Source organism: Haliotis rufescens, unplaced genomic scaffold (assembly GCF_023055435.1).
Source record: "Haliotis rufescens isolate VD_foot unplaced genomic scaffold, xgHalRufe1.0.p SCAF_3, whole genome shotgun sequence".
In the NCBI taxonomy this organism is placed as follows: Eukaryota; Metazoa; Mollusca; class Gastropoda; order Lepetellida; family Haliotidae; genus Haliotis; species Haliotis rufescens.
Window position 1 is genome coordinate 12,396,272 of NW_025964001.1, and position 19,883 is coordinate 12,416,154.

At 38.8% G+C, this 19,883-nt stretch overlaps 2 protein-coding genes and 1 long non-coding RNA gene across 3 annotated transcripts; 1 reads left to right on the forward strand and 2 right to left on the reverse strand.

Moving 5' to 3' along the window:
• Positions 1-1,630: 1,630 nt before the first annotated feature.
• On the reverse strand, positions 1,631-8,436 carry LOC124134790 (transmembrane emp24 domain-containing protein 10-like). The gene is made up of 5 exons (XM_046499829.2): positions 8,143-8,436; positions 6,374-6,494; positions 5,822-5,892; positions 4,647-4,773; positions 1,631-3,783 (listed from the first exon to the last, which is right to left on the reverse strand). The coding sequence occupies exons 1-5, from the start codon at positions 8,320-8,322 to the stop codon at positions 3,662-3,664; spliced, it is 621 nt and encodes a 206-aa protein (XP_046355785.1). The 5' UTR covers positions 8,323-8,436; the 3' UTR covers positions 1,631-3,661.
• A 92-nt stretch (positions 8,437-8,528) lies between these two features.
• Positions 8,529-10,199, forward strand: LOC124134899. Its single transcript, XR_006861169.2, has 4 exons — positions 8,529-8,647; positions 8,886-8,941; positions 9,522-9,628; positions 9,940-10,199. It is a non-coding gene; the product is annotated as an uncharacterized LOC124134899 (long non-coding RNA).
• A 3,286-nt stretch (positions 10,200-13,485) lies between these two features.
• Positions 13,486-17,945, reverse strand: LOC124134791 (toll-like receptor 2 type-2). Its single transcript, XM_046499830.2, has one exon. The coding sequence runs from the start codon at positions 17,578-17,580 to the stop codon at positions 15,424-15,426; it is 2,157 nt and encodes a 718-aa protein (XP_046355786.2). The 5' UTR covers positions 17,581-17,945; the 3' UTR covers positions 13,486-15,423.
• Between the last annotated feature and the right edge of the window lie 1,938 nt (positions 17,946-19,883).

Here is a 19,883-nt window from a genome sequence, read left to right on the forward strand (position 1 = left end):
ACAATGATCTTTTCAATGCTAGTGTATTCCCTTGAGGGACAGTAAGGTTTTAATCATCTGTTAGGGGCAGTCGGGTAGCCAAGTGGTTAAAGCGTTCGCTCGTCACGCCGAAGACCCGGGTTCGATTCCCGACATGGGTACAATGTGTGAAGCCCATTTCTGGTGTCCCCCGCCGTGATATTGCTAGAATATTGCTAAAAGCGGCGTAAAACCATACTCACTCACTCACTCACTAATCATCTGTTATATCTTGGTATTGCTGTTTGTTGACATGTAGGGGCTATGGTTTGGTTTGTTGGTTGTTAAACGCGGCACTCAGCAATATTCCAGCTATATGACAGCGGTCTGTAAATTATCGAGTCTGGACCAGACAATCCAGTGATTAATATCATGAGCATCGATCCACGCAATTGGGATCGATGACATGCATCAACCAAGTCAGCGAGCCTGACCACCCGATCCCGTAAGTCGCCTTTTACAAGCATAGTCGCCTTTTACGGCAAGTATGGGTTGCTGAAGACCTATTCTACCCCGGCAATAGGGGCTGTGGGGTAGCTTCGCTAACTGCATCGTGAAAATAAAGTCTGTCAGCATAGTACACCAATAATCCCTGTTCCTAATGGGTAAATTCTGTTTTGTGCTTTTGACAGGCTTGAACTAGTGATACAATGGCACTGTCACAGCTTACAGCTCAACTCACTTCAGATCAATGTTTTGTCCATTACCAACAGAAGTTCGGTTTTTATATCTATGGACATTTGTCAAAGTAAATATTAACACTATTAGAGTGAGTCAGTTGGGTTTAACGCCGCTTTTAACAGTATTCCAGTTATATCGCGGCGTGTCAGCTTAATGTGGGAGGAAAGCCCGAAGTGATGCAGGTTTCAGACGTTTACCACTTCGGTGAAACCCACGAGCACGGGTATGGTGCTGACAAACCTAGAAACATAATCGGGGCGAACCGGGATTCGAACCCACAATCATAGGTTTCTGGCGTGCCCAAGGGACGCAACCCTGCACAGGGAATTGCGGCGCCTTAGACGACTGGGCCACCCGTGACCCCCCTAACACTATTAGAACCTAGAAATGACAGTCCAATTGGGTTTTATTTGTTCCCTGACCAGTGGATCCAGTTGCATTTCAGTTTTCATTCTCAACTGCCTGGGGAGCATACAATACAAGCTGCCTTCCAACACTTGAGGATTTTTACATCCACCTCACATATCGGGTATCCATTCCCTGCTTGGTGAACAGAGGCACATTTGAACAAAGTCAATTGCCCAGGGTGACACCACACATGACCCTTGTGTTTTGGGGTGTTTGTATGTACAGATGTTGTAAGTTGTTGTTGTCTTCCTTAGGGTGATGGGGTAGCCTAGTGGTTAAAGCATATTGCTGGAATTATGCTAAAAGTGGTGTAAAACTCAACTCACTCAGTCTTGTCCAACATTTTCAACTCGATATCTGAAGATGGGCATAGCCCCAGGGTTATAATATCCCAGCAAAGATGTTTACCATAGTGTGAAGCCCATCCTCCCAGAAACTACTTGAAGTGTACAAAAAAGTGGCATAAAACCATCCTCAAGCCATGACACGATTAAACTTTGTTACTGACAGAAAAAAACAAATATTTTCTTTACTACATTTATTGCTCTTATAATACAGTGCTTAACTTAAATATTAACTAAAGCCTAGCCTCACCAAACACACCATATGCATAGAGTATACTTACACTGAAAGAAACATCACAATGCCGTCATCTACAAACTCAAAGCAGAGCTAACTGCTAACAACTCATCTTATTATTTATAATTCATGGACATATTTTTACCAGCATTAAACTAAAATACAACGTTCAAGATACAGAAAAGGCTAAAAGAAACAAATATGTACATGTCGCTGAGCACTTCTAATGCTAGGTGCAGTTTTCATACAGCTTCTTGTATTATTACTGCTAGCACTGGTGCAATACATCCACTCAACATAATCTGGTTAGTAACTCATGTTAGTAATAGGCCAAGTCAGAGATGTTTAAGTTCATGTTACCAGTCAAACGAAAGTAACAAAAATCACACTTCAGCTTAGCCTACTTGTAACATTGTTATTAATATCAATATGAACAATGAGGGGTGCAAAAATAGATCAATGAACATGTTGAATGTTGATCTAGATGTTACTTTCTTACATTCATTCTGATCGTGATGGTCATAAAGAAATCACCAATAAAACCTTTAATTTGACAGAGAAAAGATCATACATACAAATAAAACTTAAGGAAATCAACAATAGCTGTATCTCTTGAGTGCATAGTACCAGGTAGTTGGTTATAACTAAGAAAACATGTCAACAAAACATGGATACTGGAATTCATGACTAGTGACCTAACTACATTCTGACTTTGGCTGCAACAACTACCGGCAACGAAATTTGATTGAAATAGTCAACGACAGGACACGTTGGCAATAAAATGTGTACATTTCTGAATGCACTGGGGAAAATTTCTGTTGCAATTGTACCAAAAAAGTACACACTCTATGAAGAATGTTTCTGTACTTATTCTACATTTCATACTCCGTGAAATTGTCATTGGGATACATTTTGTTATTTGTATGCCTTTAAAAAGTTGTCCTGTGGATATTTCAAGCAAAAAATAGTAATCTTGAAATATTTTACTTCCGATCTTATGTATTGGTGTTGTCGACTAGCTATCTACTTGTTCCTTCAGACCTCATTTTAACATACGAGTGAACATAGCAGTCCCCTTTCTAGTGAAACAAGCCCTTTAGTCATATATGGAGAGTTATGAGAACTCTGTTAGGTGTTAAGTGCGCTGATGTCTTCTGGCAGTGTTTGCCCATCTTTATGAAACAAGTATACCACACATGAACTTAAACACAAATTCAGAATACACAATATGTACAATCTCCATGCAACTCCATGATCATACCTAGAAACCTGTATTCCACTAGACTCCTGAAGTGACGTTTTATACAATGAGCAATGGCAATGAAGGAATGACATGACAATACGTTGAACATCCTTCTTAAGACTGTTACATAACTTTATCCAGTCCCAACATGACTTGGCTTCTATTTGGACATCCTTGTACAAAAATAATTCAGATGGACAGACATCTCATCTAGTTCAAAAATCAATTGTTCTGACAAAGGAATTATCTACCTGACTGGTTGTATTTACTTCAATTGTTTTATGTCCTAGTTATCACAATTTAAACTTGTTTCTACTCCAAATCGAAATGTGGATGTCAGTGTCCAAATGAAAACAGACAAGGCAGGTAACTCCAACCACTCTGCCACTGAACTTACCAATATGTTCAACAAACATACCCAAAATAGATATTAAAGCTTGAAAATGGATTAAAATAGTTGGGCTAATATCAACTCATTGTCATTTAATACTGACACTTCATAATAACGTACCCTGTCAAAAATGTCCATGCATGTCAAATATTCACACAAAATTGAGGAATCATCAAGCTACAGGAAAAGATTTTCAGTCTGATATTGATCCATGTAACTGCTTCTGGTTTTTGGTACTAGTTTTGCTTTTCACAATTCTTGCACTGAAAAAGTATTCAGTTAAAATTAGGTGGCAGAGTGTTGGACAAGAGCTGGCCTCTGATGGTTATAAGGAAGTGAGTTTATTCAATAAGCTTCTTTGCCTTGAAGTATCTGCGGAGGTAGAGCACCTGCCATGTCGCCAGACCCAGGAGGCAGCACATGGAGAAAATGCTGAAGTACATCACACGCGAGTGGGTTGATTCTGGAAAGAGATATAATTAGAAATCATTTGCAAAATCTAACTTGACAACACAACCTTCTACATATGTCTAAATGTCCTAAAGATATTCTTAATCTTGGAAATGGTTTGGTAGAATGTCTATCAATACTTGCTAATAAACGTCCTAATGACATGAATTTTGTCTCAAGCAAAATTCACTGTAAAGGCACTCAATCATTCAGGTTGTTGTTTAACAATGCACTCGACAATATTCCGGCTTTTGGATAGCGGTCTGTAAATAATCAAGACTATCCTCTGATTGAAATCATGAGCATCGTCTACGCAATTGGGATGCGATGACATGCATCACCCAAGTCAGCGGTCCAGTCAGTCGCCTCTTACGACAAGCATAGTCGCCTTTTACGGTAACCAAGGGTTGCTGAAGACCTATTCTAACCCAGGGTTTCACGGGTGTGTGCCTTAGGAACGCCACAATGAACATCAATTTGCCGTGCCAGAGACGACTGGGCCACCTATGGGATTCCAAACCGAGTGCCCTTGGCAGGCAAATTGGAGAAAAAATAACTTGGGCAAAATTGGCGTATCTTTAAAGTTTGAACATTTTTTGCATTTGCTGGTACATTACAGCTATCATGACAAATCATGAAACAGTTGTACCAGGTTCACAACTATGGTCAACCAAAGGATGGTAGAATAAAGCACTATCCATGCTTCACACTAATCTGATCCCAATGTAGACCTTTACAATGAGGAATGGGTACAACATTATCTGGAACCTATCAAAGATACAAACGACCAGCGAAAACTTCTCTGGCATCTTCATTATAATTTTCTTCTTTAACAGTACTAGGATATAATGCTGCTTGAATGACAACATGTCCTACCATTAGTGTCCCTCATTTCCTCCTCCCTTGCCCTCATGTAGGCGAAGTCATCAACAATTGATTTGGACAAATCTTCCAATCGACGCAGCTCAACCTCAAGGGGCTTCAATTTCTCGGCTTTGGCAAGCTGAACACAATAGATGATGGGGATTCAAACAGCAGTATGAGATTCAGCAAACAATTCATTAATCATGTTACTTTCTGTAAAAGTAACTATCAGCATTATCAGTCATCATGGTCATGTTACATCTAAAAGAAACAAGACAACTTTCTTATAAAAAAATAGTTGGTTGGTTTGTTGTTTTACGCCGCACTCAGCAATATTCCAGCTATATGATGGCAGTCTGTAAATAATCGAGTCTGGACCAGACAATCCAGTGGTTTATATCATGAGCATCGATCCACGCAATTGGGATCGATGACATGTATCAACCAAGTCAGCGAGCCTGACCACCTGGAACATCATACCATAAACTTTCCATTGAAACCAGAAGATGGAGCAATACTCACAGAGAAGATCGCTTATGTTTGTTTGTTTGTTGTTTAACGCGGCACTCAGCAATATTCCAGCTATATGCCGGCGGTCTGTAAATAATCGAGTCTGGACCCGACAATCCAGTGATTGACGCATTGGGATACGATGACAAGCTTCAACCGAGTCAGCAAGCCTGACCACCCGATCCCGTTAGTCGCCTTTTGCGACAAGCCGAGTCGCCTTTTACGGCAAGCATGGGTTGCTGAAGACCTATTCTACCCCGGACCTTCAAGGGTCTAAAAAAATAGTACTGACCAGAGCAACAAGCAACGTTACATTAACCTAAAACTCGCGACAAAATGTTTCTTGTTTTCCTCCACTCCCAGATACTGTAACAAGGTATCATGTAAATCAAACATATGTATTTTTGCAATTATATTTCTAATTTATTCACCAGGTTCACGTGATGGTTCTCAAAAGAAAAGTCATTGAAAAAAAAAGACCTTTGGTTCGAGTCAAAACCTCTCAGCCTAGCTTTCATGAGTTTTCATGAAACTAGTATCTTTTCCCACACTACAAAGACAAAATAGTTTCATGAAACTAGTATATTTTCCTAAAAATGTTATAGACATGTGATAGAGGTTTAACAGCAATAATACTAGTGTTACTCTGTGGCAGTTGGCGCCTCATGAAAACTCACCTCTTCATAACTCTTTGCTTCCACACCATGCTTCATGTCTAGAGAGATTTCTCTGTCTCCTCCTTGGCCGCCTGAACAACAAAGATTTCACAATGTGTAATATAGTTTATTAGAAAGTTGACAAAAATGAAGTTAACTGAATAGTGATTAATTAGGAATGAGAAATGAAAAAAATAAGTCTTTGTATCTTTCATGTAAACATGGTAAACAACATTTAATAAGCATAAGGTAGCAAAACTTGTAAATGACTGTTTACTATACTTTGTAACACAAACAGACAAGACTAGGAACATGAGGAAGGCCTTGAACATGTTGAAACATCTGTCATTTCTTTTCACACCTGTTCCACTAAAAATTACAATGAATATTATATTAACTACGATAATGAACAAAAGTAATTGGGAAATAACCGATTACAGAATTCATGATGGATTCCTTGGAATCTAAAACCAATCAATAATTGATGTTGAAGTGGAATACTCCTCTCAACCTGATTCATTTAGTTTAATGCGCAAATCATGGCTTATGTGTAATTCAAACAACAACACTTACCTCCAACCATTTTTGTATCAAAGCACACTTCAAACATATCATACTCTTCTGTTGTAAATGCAAATCTGCCCTTCTTAGCATCTTCTTTGGAGTACAAAATATGGCTCTTTGAATCTGTCACCTGGAAGAAAAACAACATATTGGTACTCCATGGTATTTTCATAACTCAAACATTAACATATGAACATTGGCGCATTTTGTTTTTTTTGTAAATTACAATCCATTGACATGATTTAAGATTATGATAAAAGACTTACTTTGATACACTCCGAGTCTTACATATTTCTTACCATGCTTACATCGATACAAGAAAACAATCATTTGGACATTATTTCAGTCGAGAAACACACCTAGTTAACGCGATATAATTACCCAAAATCTGCACAGATTAATAATTAACAATTACCAAAAATTGTGACAAACCCTATAGTTTAACCCTAAATCCCTGAGTGCGGCTTTGTAACAACAAACAAATTCAACCAGTAATCGCCCGGAAGACAGGGTGACTGGGTTAACGGGGCCTGATCAAAGGAGGATTCATTGCATAGGAATCTAAGCAATGTAAAAACTGGCATTGAAGGTAAGGTGAAATGGGGTTAAACGTCGCGTCCCAGATTATTGCACTTATATAGCAATGTGCATGCACGTGTGTATGTGGCTGCTTGTACTAGTCCATACTAATGCTGATATTATAGTGCTAACCCACTGAGATACCATGCCGCAGTTTAACATGAATACACCACTCAGACAAAGTCATCAGTATACTGACTACAAGCTGACCAGTCCCTGTTTGAGGCCCATGGCAATTGCCAGGCTGCGTAACAACAAGTACCATCTTTTAACGTCTTTTGTGAGGACGCAGCAAAGGATCACTCCTTCCACTCATCAGGCAGGCGCTCTACCACTAGACCATGGCAGCGGTCTTACCAACATCCATTATTAATATTATCTAATTGGGAAGGAAACCGTACTATCACACAATCTATACCACCTGTTACCATTTGGATCAAGTTCACATGCTTTTCACTTTCATTATGTTATTGTTAATGTAGACATGATTTTAAAGCAAAGAATTATGAGTGAAAATGTAAAATCAACATTATTTTCAGATATCTACTTTTATGTTCTGATTTTAATATGTCACGTTACAATTTATAAGTTAAGCTGAAATTGCAGGAAATAGAACACCCTATGAATATTATTGCCATACAATCTACCATAAGCATGATAGCAAAGAGGTGTCACATTATTTGTTTAATACCATGTTTAATACCAATCTGTAATCATGTAAAAGAACATACAAACCTTAATTGAAATATATGATAAAGTACTCGTACAGGAATGTAAAACTTAGTACACTACTTTCAATCAAAGATTCACTCGCACTTAATTATTCACTGTTGAAATTATTTGACAAATATTTGACAAATATGTGTCAAATGTGAAATCTGTTGAATTCAAATGAATACGGCCCAGCCAATTCCAGTGATCACTAACATGATAAACGGTGAACATTCAGTATACAGTATATGTCAAAGAACCGAAGAAAAAACTGAAATCGTTTGTACACGTCATATGTAACTAAACGATAGATCGCTATGTTTGTTGCTGCTAGTTGGAAAGTAATTCTGCCATGTGACAGATGTGCACTTGTTCAGCAGATTTGTAGCATTTTCCCGTTCACTGCATCATACGGAATGCACAGATAAAATCGTACTTGTTATTTCCGTTATTATGTAAAAGTTACCGCAGTAAAGTGCAATACTTACCATAAGGTTTGCTTTCTGTCCTGGCGCGTCCGACACTTCGTAGTCACCGGTAACCAGAACATCTTTATGAATTTCCTCTCGAAGGCACTTCTTTTGATTGGGTGATAAATGGAATCTTATGGCATCTATTGTGACTAAACATAACGTACATAAGACAATAAATATGTTAGTGAGGTCCATGGTGAAGCAAACTGTCCCGTTTGGCTCTTAACAACCTTATAACAGACTGTAATTCAAGCACCTGTTTGCGTTGCACGTTTGCTAACGTGGCAATCGGTTATTTCCGTGTTACTCCGGTAACTTCCGTAGTAGTCCCGCAGTATATCAAATTCAGAATACTAACGAATTAATTTTCATATTTCTATTTATACGTGTTACTGCATGGCGTACGGGTACAATTGGATCTAACATTCATGCAAAGGTTTTGATAATATAAAAGGCTCGAGGTGAATAAGAATTTGTGAAGGTGAAGGTCGTCGTCATCGTTGTTGGCTAACGTTAGCAGGTGCGTGTAGCATGTGTTGTGGAGCTTTCATTTAATATACACGTTGGACGTAAAGCACAAGCACTTTATCCGTACATATCCATTTTATGAAAAATATATATAACTAATATTGATTGTAAATTTAATAGTAAATTCATACTAATGTCAGTACAGGTAGATCTACTGTCACTATCTGAAAACTAAAAGTAATGGTTTAGGCCAACTGATTTAAACGTTGTGTACTCCGTCTCTTTTTCAGATACAAGGTAGTAAATATGTGTCACTGACATCACCTAAAATGGGGAAAGGATCAAAGTAAGTCTGTTTTATGACCATGTACATGCTAATATATTCACAGTCTGCAACTTTAGTCTGAAGCCCATGTAAAATCACTTTGGTACAACAGCACGTAAGTTTAGAGGGACTGTGCTCTATGCTCTGAAAGCCCCTTTTTCAGTTTAGGTCTCAAATGCAAGTAGAACCAGAGGTTTTGGCACACCTTATTGCACTGATTGTAACTGGTTGTACAACTAGTATGATGAGCTGGCCTCAGCTGGGAGATATGCACACTAGCCTTTTCCGGTAATAACAGTTTGTTTAGTAATGTCCCGTTGGCCGGCCTCACTGTGTACTTCCTCTCTCTCTATTGTCCAATGGACAATTGTGCAAACACAACACCCGTGTCTTGGACTGTACAGACTGTTTCCCATGTCCTTAATATGTCCTTTATTAGAATATTCCAAAATATGTTATATGTGACATAATTACATGTTTTTAAGAATCTAGTGGGTGTGCAAATATTATTGTAGGTAAATAGTTGTTTATTCAAATATCGCTTCATGTAAATAGTTGTTTCTGTAAAGCTTTGATCTCACAGTATGTACCTGTATTGCAGGATAATCATGGTGCTCCTGGAGAGTATGGCAGGCACAGGCCACAAGCTTATACGTACACGTCCAAAGTTGGCTGAGAAACTAGAACAAATTGGCTTTGACCCACATGGTAAGCATAGCCCACACTATGAAGCCTTTTCCTGTGTAATTGCTGTCGCCAAAAAGAACTGAAAGGTGTGGATACAGGGGGATTGAGTTTCACGGTCATGGTTCATTGCAGTACTTTGTGCCACAATACGATAATTGAATCCTGAAGTAATGTACATGTACAAAATGATGAATGCATGATTATGAAGAAAGAGAAGTTATTTCTTACAACATACATAAGTTGAATAAATTGTACAAAATATTTTCTTGATTTGTTAACATCATTAAGTAATGTGGTAAGTTGCTTCAGAGTTACATTTCTTTTCATTTCAGTTCGAAAACTTGTTCTTTATAAGGAGAAGAAGAAAATACGTTCAATATGAGGGTGAAGTCGAGCCAGATGTCATCATGATCATGTGTGCCTGTGTTGATTTGGGAGTCCTTCGTCCTTGTTCATAGGATAGTAGTTTTGTTGCATCAAACAGCAAGAGGCAACTCATTGACTGTTCACAGAAAGGAACAATGGAACTCTGTTGTGAAGTTTAACTACCATATATCATGTATTGTTCTCAGAATAAATATGTATTATTTCACTGCTTTACTTGTGTTTCTTTACTGCACAATTTGCTGTTCAGAGTTGCGTCCCTTGGACATGCCAGAAACCTCTGATTGTGGGTTCGAATCCTTAGTCACCCCAATTATGTTTCTAGGTTTGTCAGCACAATACCCATGCTCGTAGGTTTCAAAAATTGATAAACCTCTGAGACATGTATCACTTCAGTCTTTCCTCCCACATTAATCTGACATGCCAAGATATGACTGGAGTTCTGCACAAAGCAGTGTTAAGCTCCTTTACTGAAAAGAGTGAGCATGTTTTGTTTAGGCTGTTTGAATAGTATTTTGGTCATATTATGGCATGTCCACTTTAAATAATGTGCAAGGCAATCTCATAAAAATGAGATCTTGGTGTTCGCTAGTGCTACACACAGTGGTAGAGAGCTCTAAGGTCTGATTTTAATAAGATTGTGTAGGAGGAGAGGGCAAAGTGATGCAGGTCTTAGACATGAAACTCTTTGGTGAAACCTTTGAGCAAGAGTATGGTGCTGGCAAACCTAGGATCTTTGATAGCTAAGACACCCATGCTCACAGATGCTACGATTTGCCATTCATTTATGGTGAATCACATAATAAGTCAAAATCTGTTTTAATGTTTATGAAAGAATGTGGATCTATCCCATAATCTCTTGTTTAAGATACTGATAATTCTAATAGAAGACATCTATATAGATTGTTTGTGTTATGGACAGGAACCGAAACTTCTCTTTAGGAAGTGACCTGGTGATTGGTGACAGGTACCTATTGGGTCTACTAGATTAGGATGTGCTGGTGACTGTGTGTGGCCTGGCTGATTGTGTGTCATGACCCGAAAGCAGGGCTTCTTGCTCATACAATCAACCCCTTGGTAGGCCAAGGTACATTTTACAGGTGAGGTGAAATGGGGTTTAACGTGGTGTCCAAGATTATTGCACTTATACGGTTACGTGTGTGTGTGTGTGCGTGCGTGCGTGCGTGCGTGCGTGCGCGCTTGTACTTGCAGTTTTATATGAATACCCCAGCCAGACAAAGTGTACTGACTCAGGCCGACCAGACCTTGTTTTTGCCCCTTAATGCTGAGTGCCAGACAGGATAATTTTGGAATGAGGCAGCTGGGATCGATCCCCGGGCGGAAGCTCTACCACCAGGCCATGAAGGCGGTCTACATTTTGTACATGACACTGGTATAGCTCTAACATTGCTGCCTGGCATAAAAATAACATTAACCAAGTGCTTGCTCAGTGATATGTTAAAATCAAAATAAATTTAGCTAACATTGACATTGTGAAAGTGAGCTTATACCATGAGTCTTGGTCTAGGAGCGGTCGGGTATCCTAGTGATTAAAGCGTTCATTCGTCACCCGGAGACCTGGGTTCGATCCCGACATGGGTACAATGTTTGAAGCCCATTAATTGTGTCCCCAACCAGGATATTGCTGGAATATTGCTAAAAGCAGCGTAAAACCATACCCACTCACTCCATCCATGGATATGTTAGCACTGAACTACTGCACGTGTCCAAACAGCTGGCCCTATCACCTGACTACTTAGGAGATGAACATTGTGTTTTCCAAAGTTCAAAGTGTCCACCACCACAGCACAATAATACAGCCTTTAAGTCTACTCTTCTTCTGGACATTTTCATTTCAAATGTTTGGAGGATGTTCATTATGTACTTCTTCACAATGAAGTGGCACTTTTTATATTTTGTAGAAATCAAAATGTCAATCATGAAATGGGGTGTGTAAAATCAGTTAAGTATTCAATTTGAACTTCCTTATGCTTTCCTGTACAAGTATGAGTAACAGCTCACCCTCTCTTGCATAAGAAACGATATGAGTCACCTTGTAGCTTACCTGCACCTAGTTGCCATCCTTTCACAGACATTAACTGGTTCGCCTTGATGAAGACTTGAAACTCCCAGTGACCAAGGCCACGCTTTAAGCCCAATCTTTCAATAAGATATGCTTACAATAAGATTATCTGTTATTAACCCCACTATATAATCGTTGTGGGTCATATATGCTATGATATATATAATATATATAAATAATGGATTGTCTTGAACCTGAAAATAAATGGCTTTAGAAAAATCATGAATGCTATTTCAAGTATGGTCATAATAAATATAAAACTTTTGGGTTTTTTTATGGAACATACAATGTTTGAGTGTCATTTGTGTTTCTGTAGTATCTGCGAAGAAGTCGTTGTCATTTGATGGTGGACGAAGGAGGCATGGGTAAATGCCCTAGGTGATTGCATACCACACCATACTGTTAAAATCTTCTGCTGTTTGGGTTGATTAATTAACCTGTGGGAATTGTTGGTTTGAATAAGCACTAGGAATCTATATGCATGTAGGACGACTAAAATCGGATCATGTGTCACACTCGGTGACTTTGTTGATTGCATGTCATCGTATCCTGTCTGTGTGGGATGTTGCTCATAATATCAACCACTTGTATACTAGTCCATAATCGATAATTTACAGGCCGTCGTCATATACCTGACTATTGCTGAGGGCAGCAGTGAAAAACATTCAAACATTGATTTAATGTTTATTTTGTCTTTTACAATGCTATGTACTAATCTTACATTCCATCCATAGTACAAGTATAAACCAGAAATCAGTAAATCTTACAGGGTGTAACTAAAATGGTTCTCTGTATCAGTGGTTCAGATGGTCTTAATTTTCTGTAAGCACTCCATTCATCAGATGATAGCAGGCTGCTATGTTCGGTGAACCACGATTGGTTAAGATGCACTGTATTTACAAGGCCTGGTACAATATATACACAATGGATGATACATTTACATCTTTGGACAAATATTGTTTTAAAAAAGAAGAAGCTACATCGCAATAGACTTTCACTATATATAACTGTTGATATACAGAGGATATTGTATGAGTCTTCATGTCATACCATGTTCACGAGACGAGTGTCGTAAACATAGTATGGCATGAACACTCAAACAATGTTCTATTTCTTACCGCAGAAGATGATGTCACAACAAGATTTGAATGACGCCAACAATGCTGTCCGGATGACGGAAACAATACACTGTTCTCTTGTGACCGGAAGGAACATGATTTTGATAGAGGATATTTCATGTGTCGAGTGAAATATCAGGTTTCTTTCATCGAATGACGAGGGGGGGGGGGGAGGTGCTATTTTCAAGAGTGGCGTAGACACATGTAATATCCTATATATTATATATTCATATATATTTTTTGTGTAGTTGTCTACCAGAAAATTAATTATTTCATTACAAATGTAAAACCTTGAAACGTAAATTCTCCCTACCTAACACACAGGGACCGTTTACCACCCCTTGTATTTGCGACATAAAAAGTAGTTTCGTGTTTGCAAAACCTTAAGCCAAATAAACTAAAGTATCAAAAAATATTTAGGGTCACGAAAATTCTTCATCATACATTTAGATATGTTTATATACAAAATCAGCTTTAACAAAAAATATTCTTGAAAACAAGGAGACCACTGTTGGAAGCGAACGAATACAGGCTGGTCCAGTAACAAAAATATCACTTTTCTCAACTTTGGAAAACTCAGTTTTTCACACTGAAGTATATAAAACATTATACAAAGTGGCTTCCATTTCTGTAACATTTGCAATGTTAGCTTTGTTTAACCACCGTCGACAGTGGCATTTCTTATCAACTGAGTACACGTATTAACATTTTGCTCTGCTATATACAGTTTAGGAAGTTTTTGAAGGCCTGAGTCACTTGGTCAACACGTAACCCCGTATTACAATTGCCTGTGGTGCAATGGCAAGTAGTGCAGAAAATTCGATAAGCTTGTATGTGGCAACGTTTTCAGTCCCACTTCTCCAAATATAATGTACAAAGAATCAAATACGAACGAAATATCGTTAACAGCAAGAACATAACAAATGCTCCTAACCTTAACACAATGTGACATTTCTCACAACCACAAGCTCGTCAGCCTGATCAATAAAGGTTTGTTGTCTCCCGCCCGCCAGTACGTAGCAGTCACATTGCTTATAACGAGTAACAAGGCTAATAAACTATCAAGCTGATATGTCACTAAATTCATTAATCATCAAATGCAGATTTATTTCTAAAGATCACCTTTAGCTAATTCAATTACTCATTACCTATGAAAAGTCACTCTTTGTGTTGGACACTCCGGAATCCTTTTAGGGCCATTTGTTTTTGTTGTTGAAATTTCAAGTTATAATCTTCAAAATTCAACTTATAATCTTAAAATTTCCGATCATTATCTTGAAATTTCAAATTAGTATGTATCTTGAAATTTCAAATTAGTATCTTGATATTTCAAGAAATAAAAATGGCCCTAAAAGGCTTCCGTAGGACACAGAATGTCCGATAGGAATTAAATGCTCAGTGATTATTCACACATTTCGTATGACGAGACTGCTAAAGGACATGGCCGGGTGGCCTCGCCTCTTTTATATATTGAATACCTTGTACTACTGACTATAACGTTCTTTCCTTATTAGTCCACCGTAATTATCAAACGTTAGTTATGACATAACTTGTACTGTTGAACAGGATTGTTTGCACGGTGCTATATGCATACATGGGGTCGGTGTTAGGCTCTCTGTACAAAGTGACATCAAGTCAGTAGCTTGCCGTATACACAAGTTTGCTTTATACAAACGGGAAAATCGTTATATACAACCCAGCTAGGCTAAGTTACCTTTCGTCTCTGGACCAAGGCTTATATGGCCAAGGTCACCTGACACGGATTAGGGAGTGAGTTATGTTTAACGCCGCTTTTAACAGTATTCCAGTTATATCACGGCGTGTAAGCTAAATGTGGGAGGGAGGCCCAAAGTGATGCAGGTCTCTGACGTTTACCACTTCGATGAAACCCACAAGCAGGGGTATGGTGCTGACAAACCTCGAAACATAATCGGGTCGACCCGGGATTCGAACCCACAATCATAGGTTTCTGGCCTGACCAAGGGACGCAACTCTGCACAGCGAATTGCGGCGCCTTAGACGACTGGGCCACACCTACTCACTCATTTAAAGGTTGACAGGACGGAAAGTGTTACTGAAGATAGGGAAGCGGTATATGGAAGGAAACCTGTCTTTAAATGAATGAATGTTTATTTATGCTGAAGTTTCAGTAACAATTTCTGCCTTTTTCGATTTCTAGTTATAAAGAGATACATCTTAAAGACGCCAATATAGATTTTTACAACAAAATGTTACTGTCCTGCACTAATCTTGACACGGTCCCAAAACATGCATCTGTCTTCCTCTTGCTCAGGCCACGTGATGTAGGTTGTCGTCTGCAGAAGTGCATACAGTGATGACGTCATGTTCCGGGCGTGTATCTCCTCCAGCAGCACCACCACGAGGTACCCCTCATCCTGCTCCAGAGAACGTTTCTGAACCAGAGTCAGCTCAAACTGACACCATGGACTCTGACTGAAGCTGTTTGATAACACCATGACGACTTTCCTGCTGGCTTGTAGACTATCAATTATATTGTCCACAATGTAGTGACCAGGGGTGAAATCTCTCTCGTGAAGACATAGCTTCAAACCATGCCTCTCTTCAAGATTCATCATCAGGTTATTTCTGACCCAGAGTGAGTCTTCATCGCAATACAGAACAAATGCGTCAAAGGTGTAGGCCATGCGTTCTCTCGCAGGCTGAAGTCGTTTCTTGTACCTGAGCATATAGATGTAGTAACGTACGTGCCAGCGCCACCTATAGGCCAGGGATACAACAATCATTAGTAATATTGTTGCACCTGTAACACTAGGTATGATCGCCATGTCAGTTAACTGGCGAGGGCAGAAGGTATCAAGCTTCATGACATCTTTTAGAGGTACCCTGACCAGACTTGGAGGACTGGCACAGAGATACTCTTTAGGGTATCCAACAAACTTTTTAGGCGCACTTTTAAGCCATTTGATAAACCACCGTAATTCACAGGAGCAATCAAAATTATTTTTTCCGAAATTAACCGATTCTAGCTGTGTTTTCAGTTTGTCAGGAAAAGCATCAGGATCTGGAATTGAAAACTTATTGGCACTCACATCGAGGTGCTTCAACCAGTTGAGGTTTTCAAAATCACTTTTATGGACATTCGCTAACCGGTTTCCAGAAAGATAAAGAAAACTGATATTTCTCATCATCTCGGACACAACTTTTGGAACTGTGAAGAGGCCACAATCATTCATCCTGAGAATTTTGAGAGTTGTTAGATGGCCTAGCAATCTGTCCATATAATCATCAGTTACGTCATACATCAAGTTGTTTGAAACCTCTAGAACCTCCAGATTGCTACAACCGTCAAATGCACCACTTTCAACGTTTTTGACAAATTCAAGATGGCATCCTCGTAGGTTTATGTTCTTCAAAACTGAGTTGTTGAATGCAGAATTAAAGATCCTGACAGAAGATTGCCCTAACGAGGTTTCTGTCATATCATCGGTAAACGGATTACAGGATAAAACATTTTGAAAGAAGATATGACTCAGTTTAGGTAGCTCTGCAAATGTATTGCCTTCGAGTTTGTCAATGTTATTAGCGGACATTGATATGTAATTCAACCCAGTTAAACAACTGAAATCAACTCCCACAAGAGATGAGATAAAGTTGTGATCCAGAACGATTCGGTTAAGTCTGTGCATTGAAACCATCTCTTCATTGCACATATTGGGGAAGTCGTGCAGACGGTTCCAAGCCAAATTAAACATCTTTGTGTATGTATTATTTGGAAGCTTTATACGTTGAATTTTGTTCCGTCTAGCAGACAGAAACATCAGATGGCGTATATTCGATACATCGAGAAAATCTATCTTGTTTTGGTCCAGTAGAATAGCGTGAGTTACCTTTCCCGACAGTTCTTCAAATAAACGTCTAGTGTCGCGTATGTCCATTCCTTCCAGGATCAAACGTAGTGTCTTTTTCCCACGTATGCTTCCAAAGGATTTACCTAAGCTTGTCTGGTTTATTTTGTTCCAACTCAGATCAAGAAACCATAGATTGGGCATTACTGTGAATGCATCATCCGGCAGAGATGTAATGTTGTTGTCACTGAGGAACAACCCTTCCACTTGTGTGACATTAGCAAACGTGTTTCTTGTAACATTGACAAGTTTGTTTCTCTCGAAGAAAAAGTATGTAATTGACGTACCCAGGTTTGGTATATATGTCAGCTTTCTTCCATGGCCTTCACACTTTGCACATTCGGCCTTGCAGTTGCAGAGATCGAAATAACAGGGTTCATAGATGTAACCTTTGCACGGAGTGCCAATCACATCGTTGTACAGGCCAGCTTGGTTGTCGCTCCACACACCTACCAGAAACCAGAAAAATAAGAACATCTCCAGGTCTTGTATAACCTTCATGATGAAAGATTTACCTCTTTGGAAAGCAACATGAACCTCTCTGAGGGAAGTTGAAACGTTTATATCACATGCCCTTTACTGGTAGTGCGTCCGACTCCTTCCTTATTTCAGTAAATAAACGTGACATTTAGTCAACACTTTTGTTTATCGAAACCTTATTAATGCACAAACACTGAACTGACTTCGACCAGATGTGGAGGAAGTATTTGTGAAATACTGCACCAAAGATGACAGAATGAGCCAAGGCAGAAAACAAGAGATATATACCGACCCACTCCCATCCTGAATTGTTTGATCAAAGAACTTCGTTGAAGTGACTTTTCATATATATATTAAAGGCAAGTATATGTAATAAGGCTGAGTGGGTTAGATCGCGGACTTTGTGTGCTGGCGATTAGGTGCCTCACTCTGGCAAGCGTGGGTTCGAATCCCGGACGGGACTCAACCCCAAAAAAGTACTAGAATCTGTATTTTACTAAGAAAGTGTTATCCCAAATATAACATTAGTTACGTTTGACCACTTTCTAAATGGCATTGTGTATTCGTTCAGTGTAATATTTAAACTTTCACAGTTAGGAACGTTTAAAAAAATATTTCCATGATCATTTATGTATTCCGTAAGTACGCATATCAGTATTCACACGCGAGACAAAGATAAACTTACTTTTAAAAGTTTCCAACTATTACTCATCCTGCAAGTAACTTTCTGAACTCCAAAACAAATAAAGCGCCACAAAAAATGACGCCATTTGCGGTTACATCCAAATATCGATGTATATAATCTATCATTATTACAAGTATCAGATTGTGCAACGTGTACAAAGTATACCACAACATATGTGTGTTTAAGCACGTGAAACAGTTTAGCTCACCTGAACTAAAAATTCAACTGTCGTGAGTTGTAAAAACGTAAACATTCTCTCAGTAAAGTTATTATTCTGTAACATCTGTTAACAGTTAATTCTCTAGTATGTAGTCTGTATGTACGTTGGTTGGTTTGTTGTTTAACGCTGCACTCAGCAATATTCCAGCTATATGACGGCGGTCTGGAAATATTCGAGTCTGGACCAGACAATCCAGTGATTAATATCATGAGCATCGATCCACACGATTGGGATCGATGACATGCGTCAACCAAGTCGGCAAGCCTGACCACCCGATCCCGTTAGTCGCCTCACAACAAGCATCGTTGATGTTTTTGTTGTTGAAATAAAAAAACACCTTGCAGCAATGTAATTTTGGTGGAGGCAATTTTCATTTTTTCCAACAGTCTGAAGCATTAGTATTTTTGTTCAAGAGTTTCGGGTTAAAATATATTTCTTTTTGATAAAATCCCATCACCCAGCCCCACCAGAATAGCAAATGGTGATGTCATATGTTGATAGTTCCAAATATTACATGGACATTTGTGATATATAGGGAATCTCACCCAGTGTCTTTTGATATAAAATGTATCAACTCGTATTGCCAAAAGTTTAAAACCCTGAGGCTTGCAGAGGAATTTGAAATTTTTAGTTACGAGTGTTGATGTATTTCATATCAAAAGACAAAGGTGACGCTCTACTGAGATTCTGTTTATCAATAAAAAAATCATACTTTCAACCTTTTCAGTTTGTATACAGTATTAACCAGTGTCTTCAGTGTAAAAAACACAGCTAACACTAGTAACAAGCTTAAGTTGCAGAGAGATGATAAGTGATGTCATTTGATTGTCGTCATGGTAACTGATGATGTCCTGAAAAGTATTGGGATGCAATTTCATTGTAGTGATATATCCTCAGAGATATTGCATGATCTCATACTTTAAAAGATAAAAAAAAGGGTGGTTCCTTTATATTTACCAGCGTCAGTCCTTATCCTAGTGAGGCAATTGTTAATAAGACCTTAAAGGGGAAGTGTACACGCAAAATTCACTTTCTTTCTTTTTCTAAACAAAACGCAATTTTAGAATTAGTTTATATCTGTGTTTGAAATGTAAACTCATTTTTTTCACAGTGAAAGTAGGAAGCTCACAATAGTGTGAAAATGATATGCCGTTATGAGGCCTTCGTTTTTCGAGCTAAACAGGCCTGAGTTATCCCCCTTAGATTATGACGTAATTGGTGCCAATTCAACTGGATCCCTGTCTATTCTCAACGCAAAAGATATCAAGTACCAGTTTTCGGTAAAACAACATGGCCTACGACACACTCCGGCGCAGTGATGACTCAGCATAACACTATGCTGGCTGGCATCTGAGACGCTAGAATCACACAGCTGTACCTACACCACGTGAAGCGGCTCTAACATAGCATGACGTCATA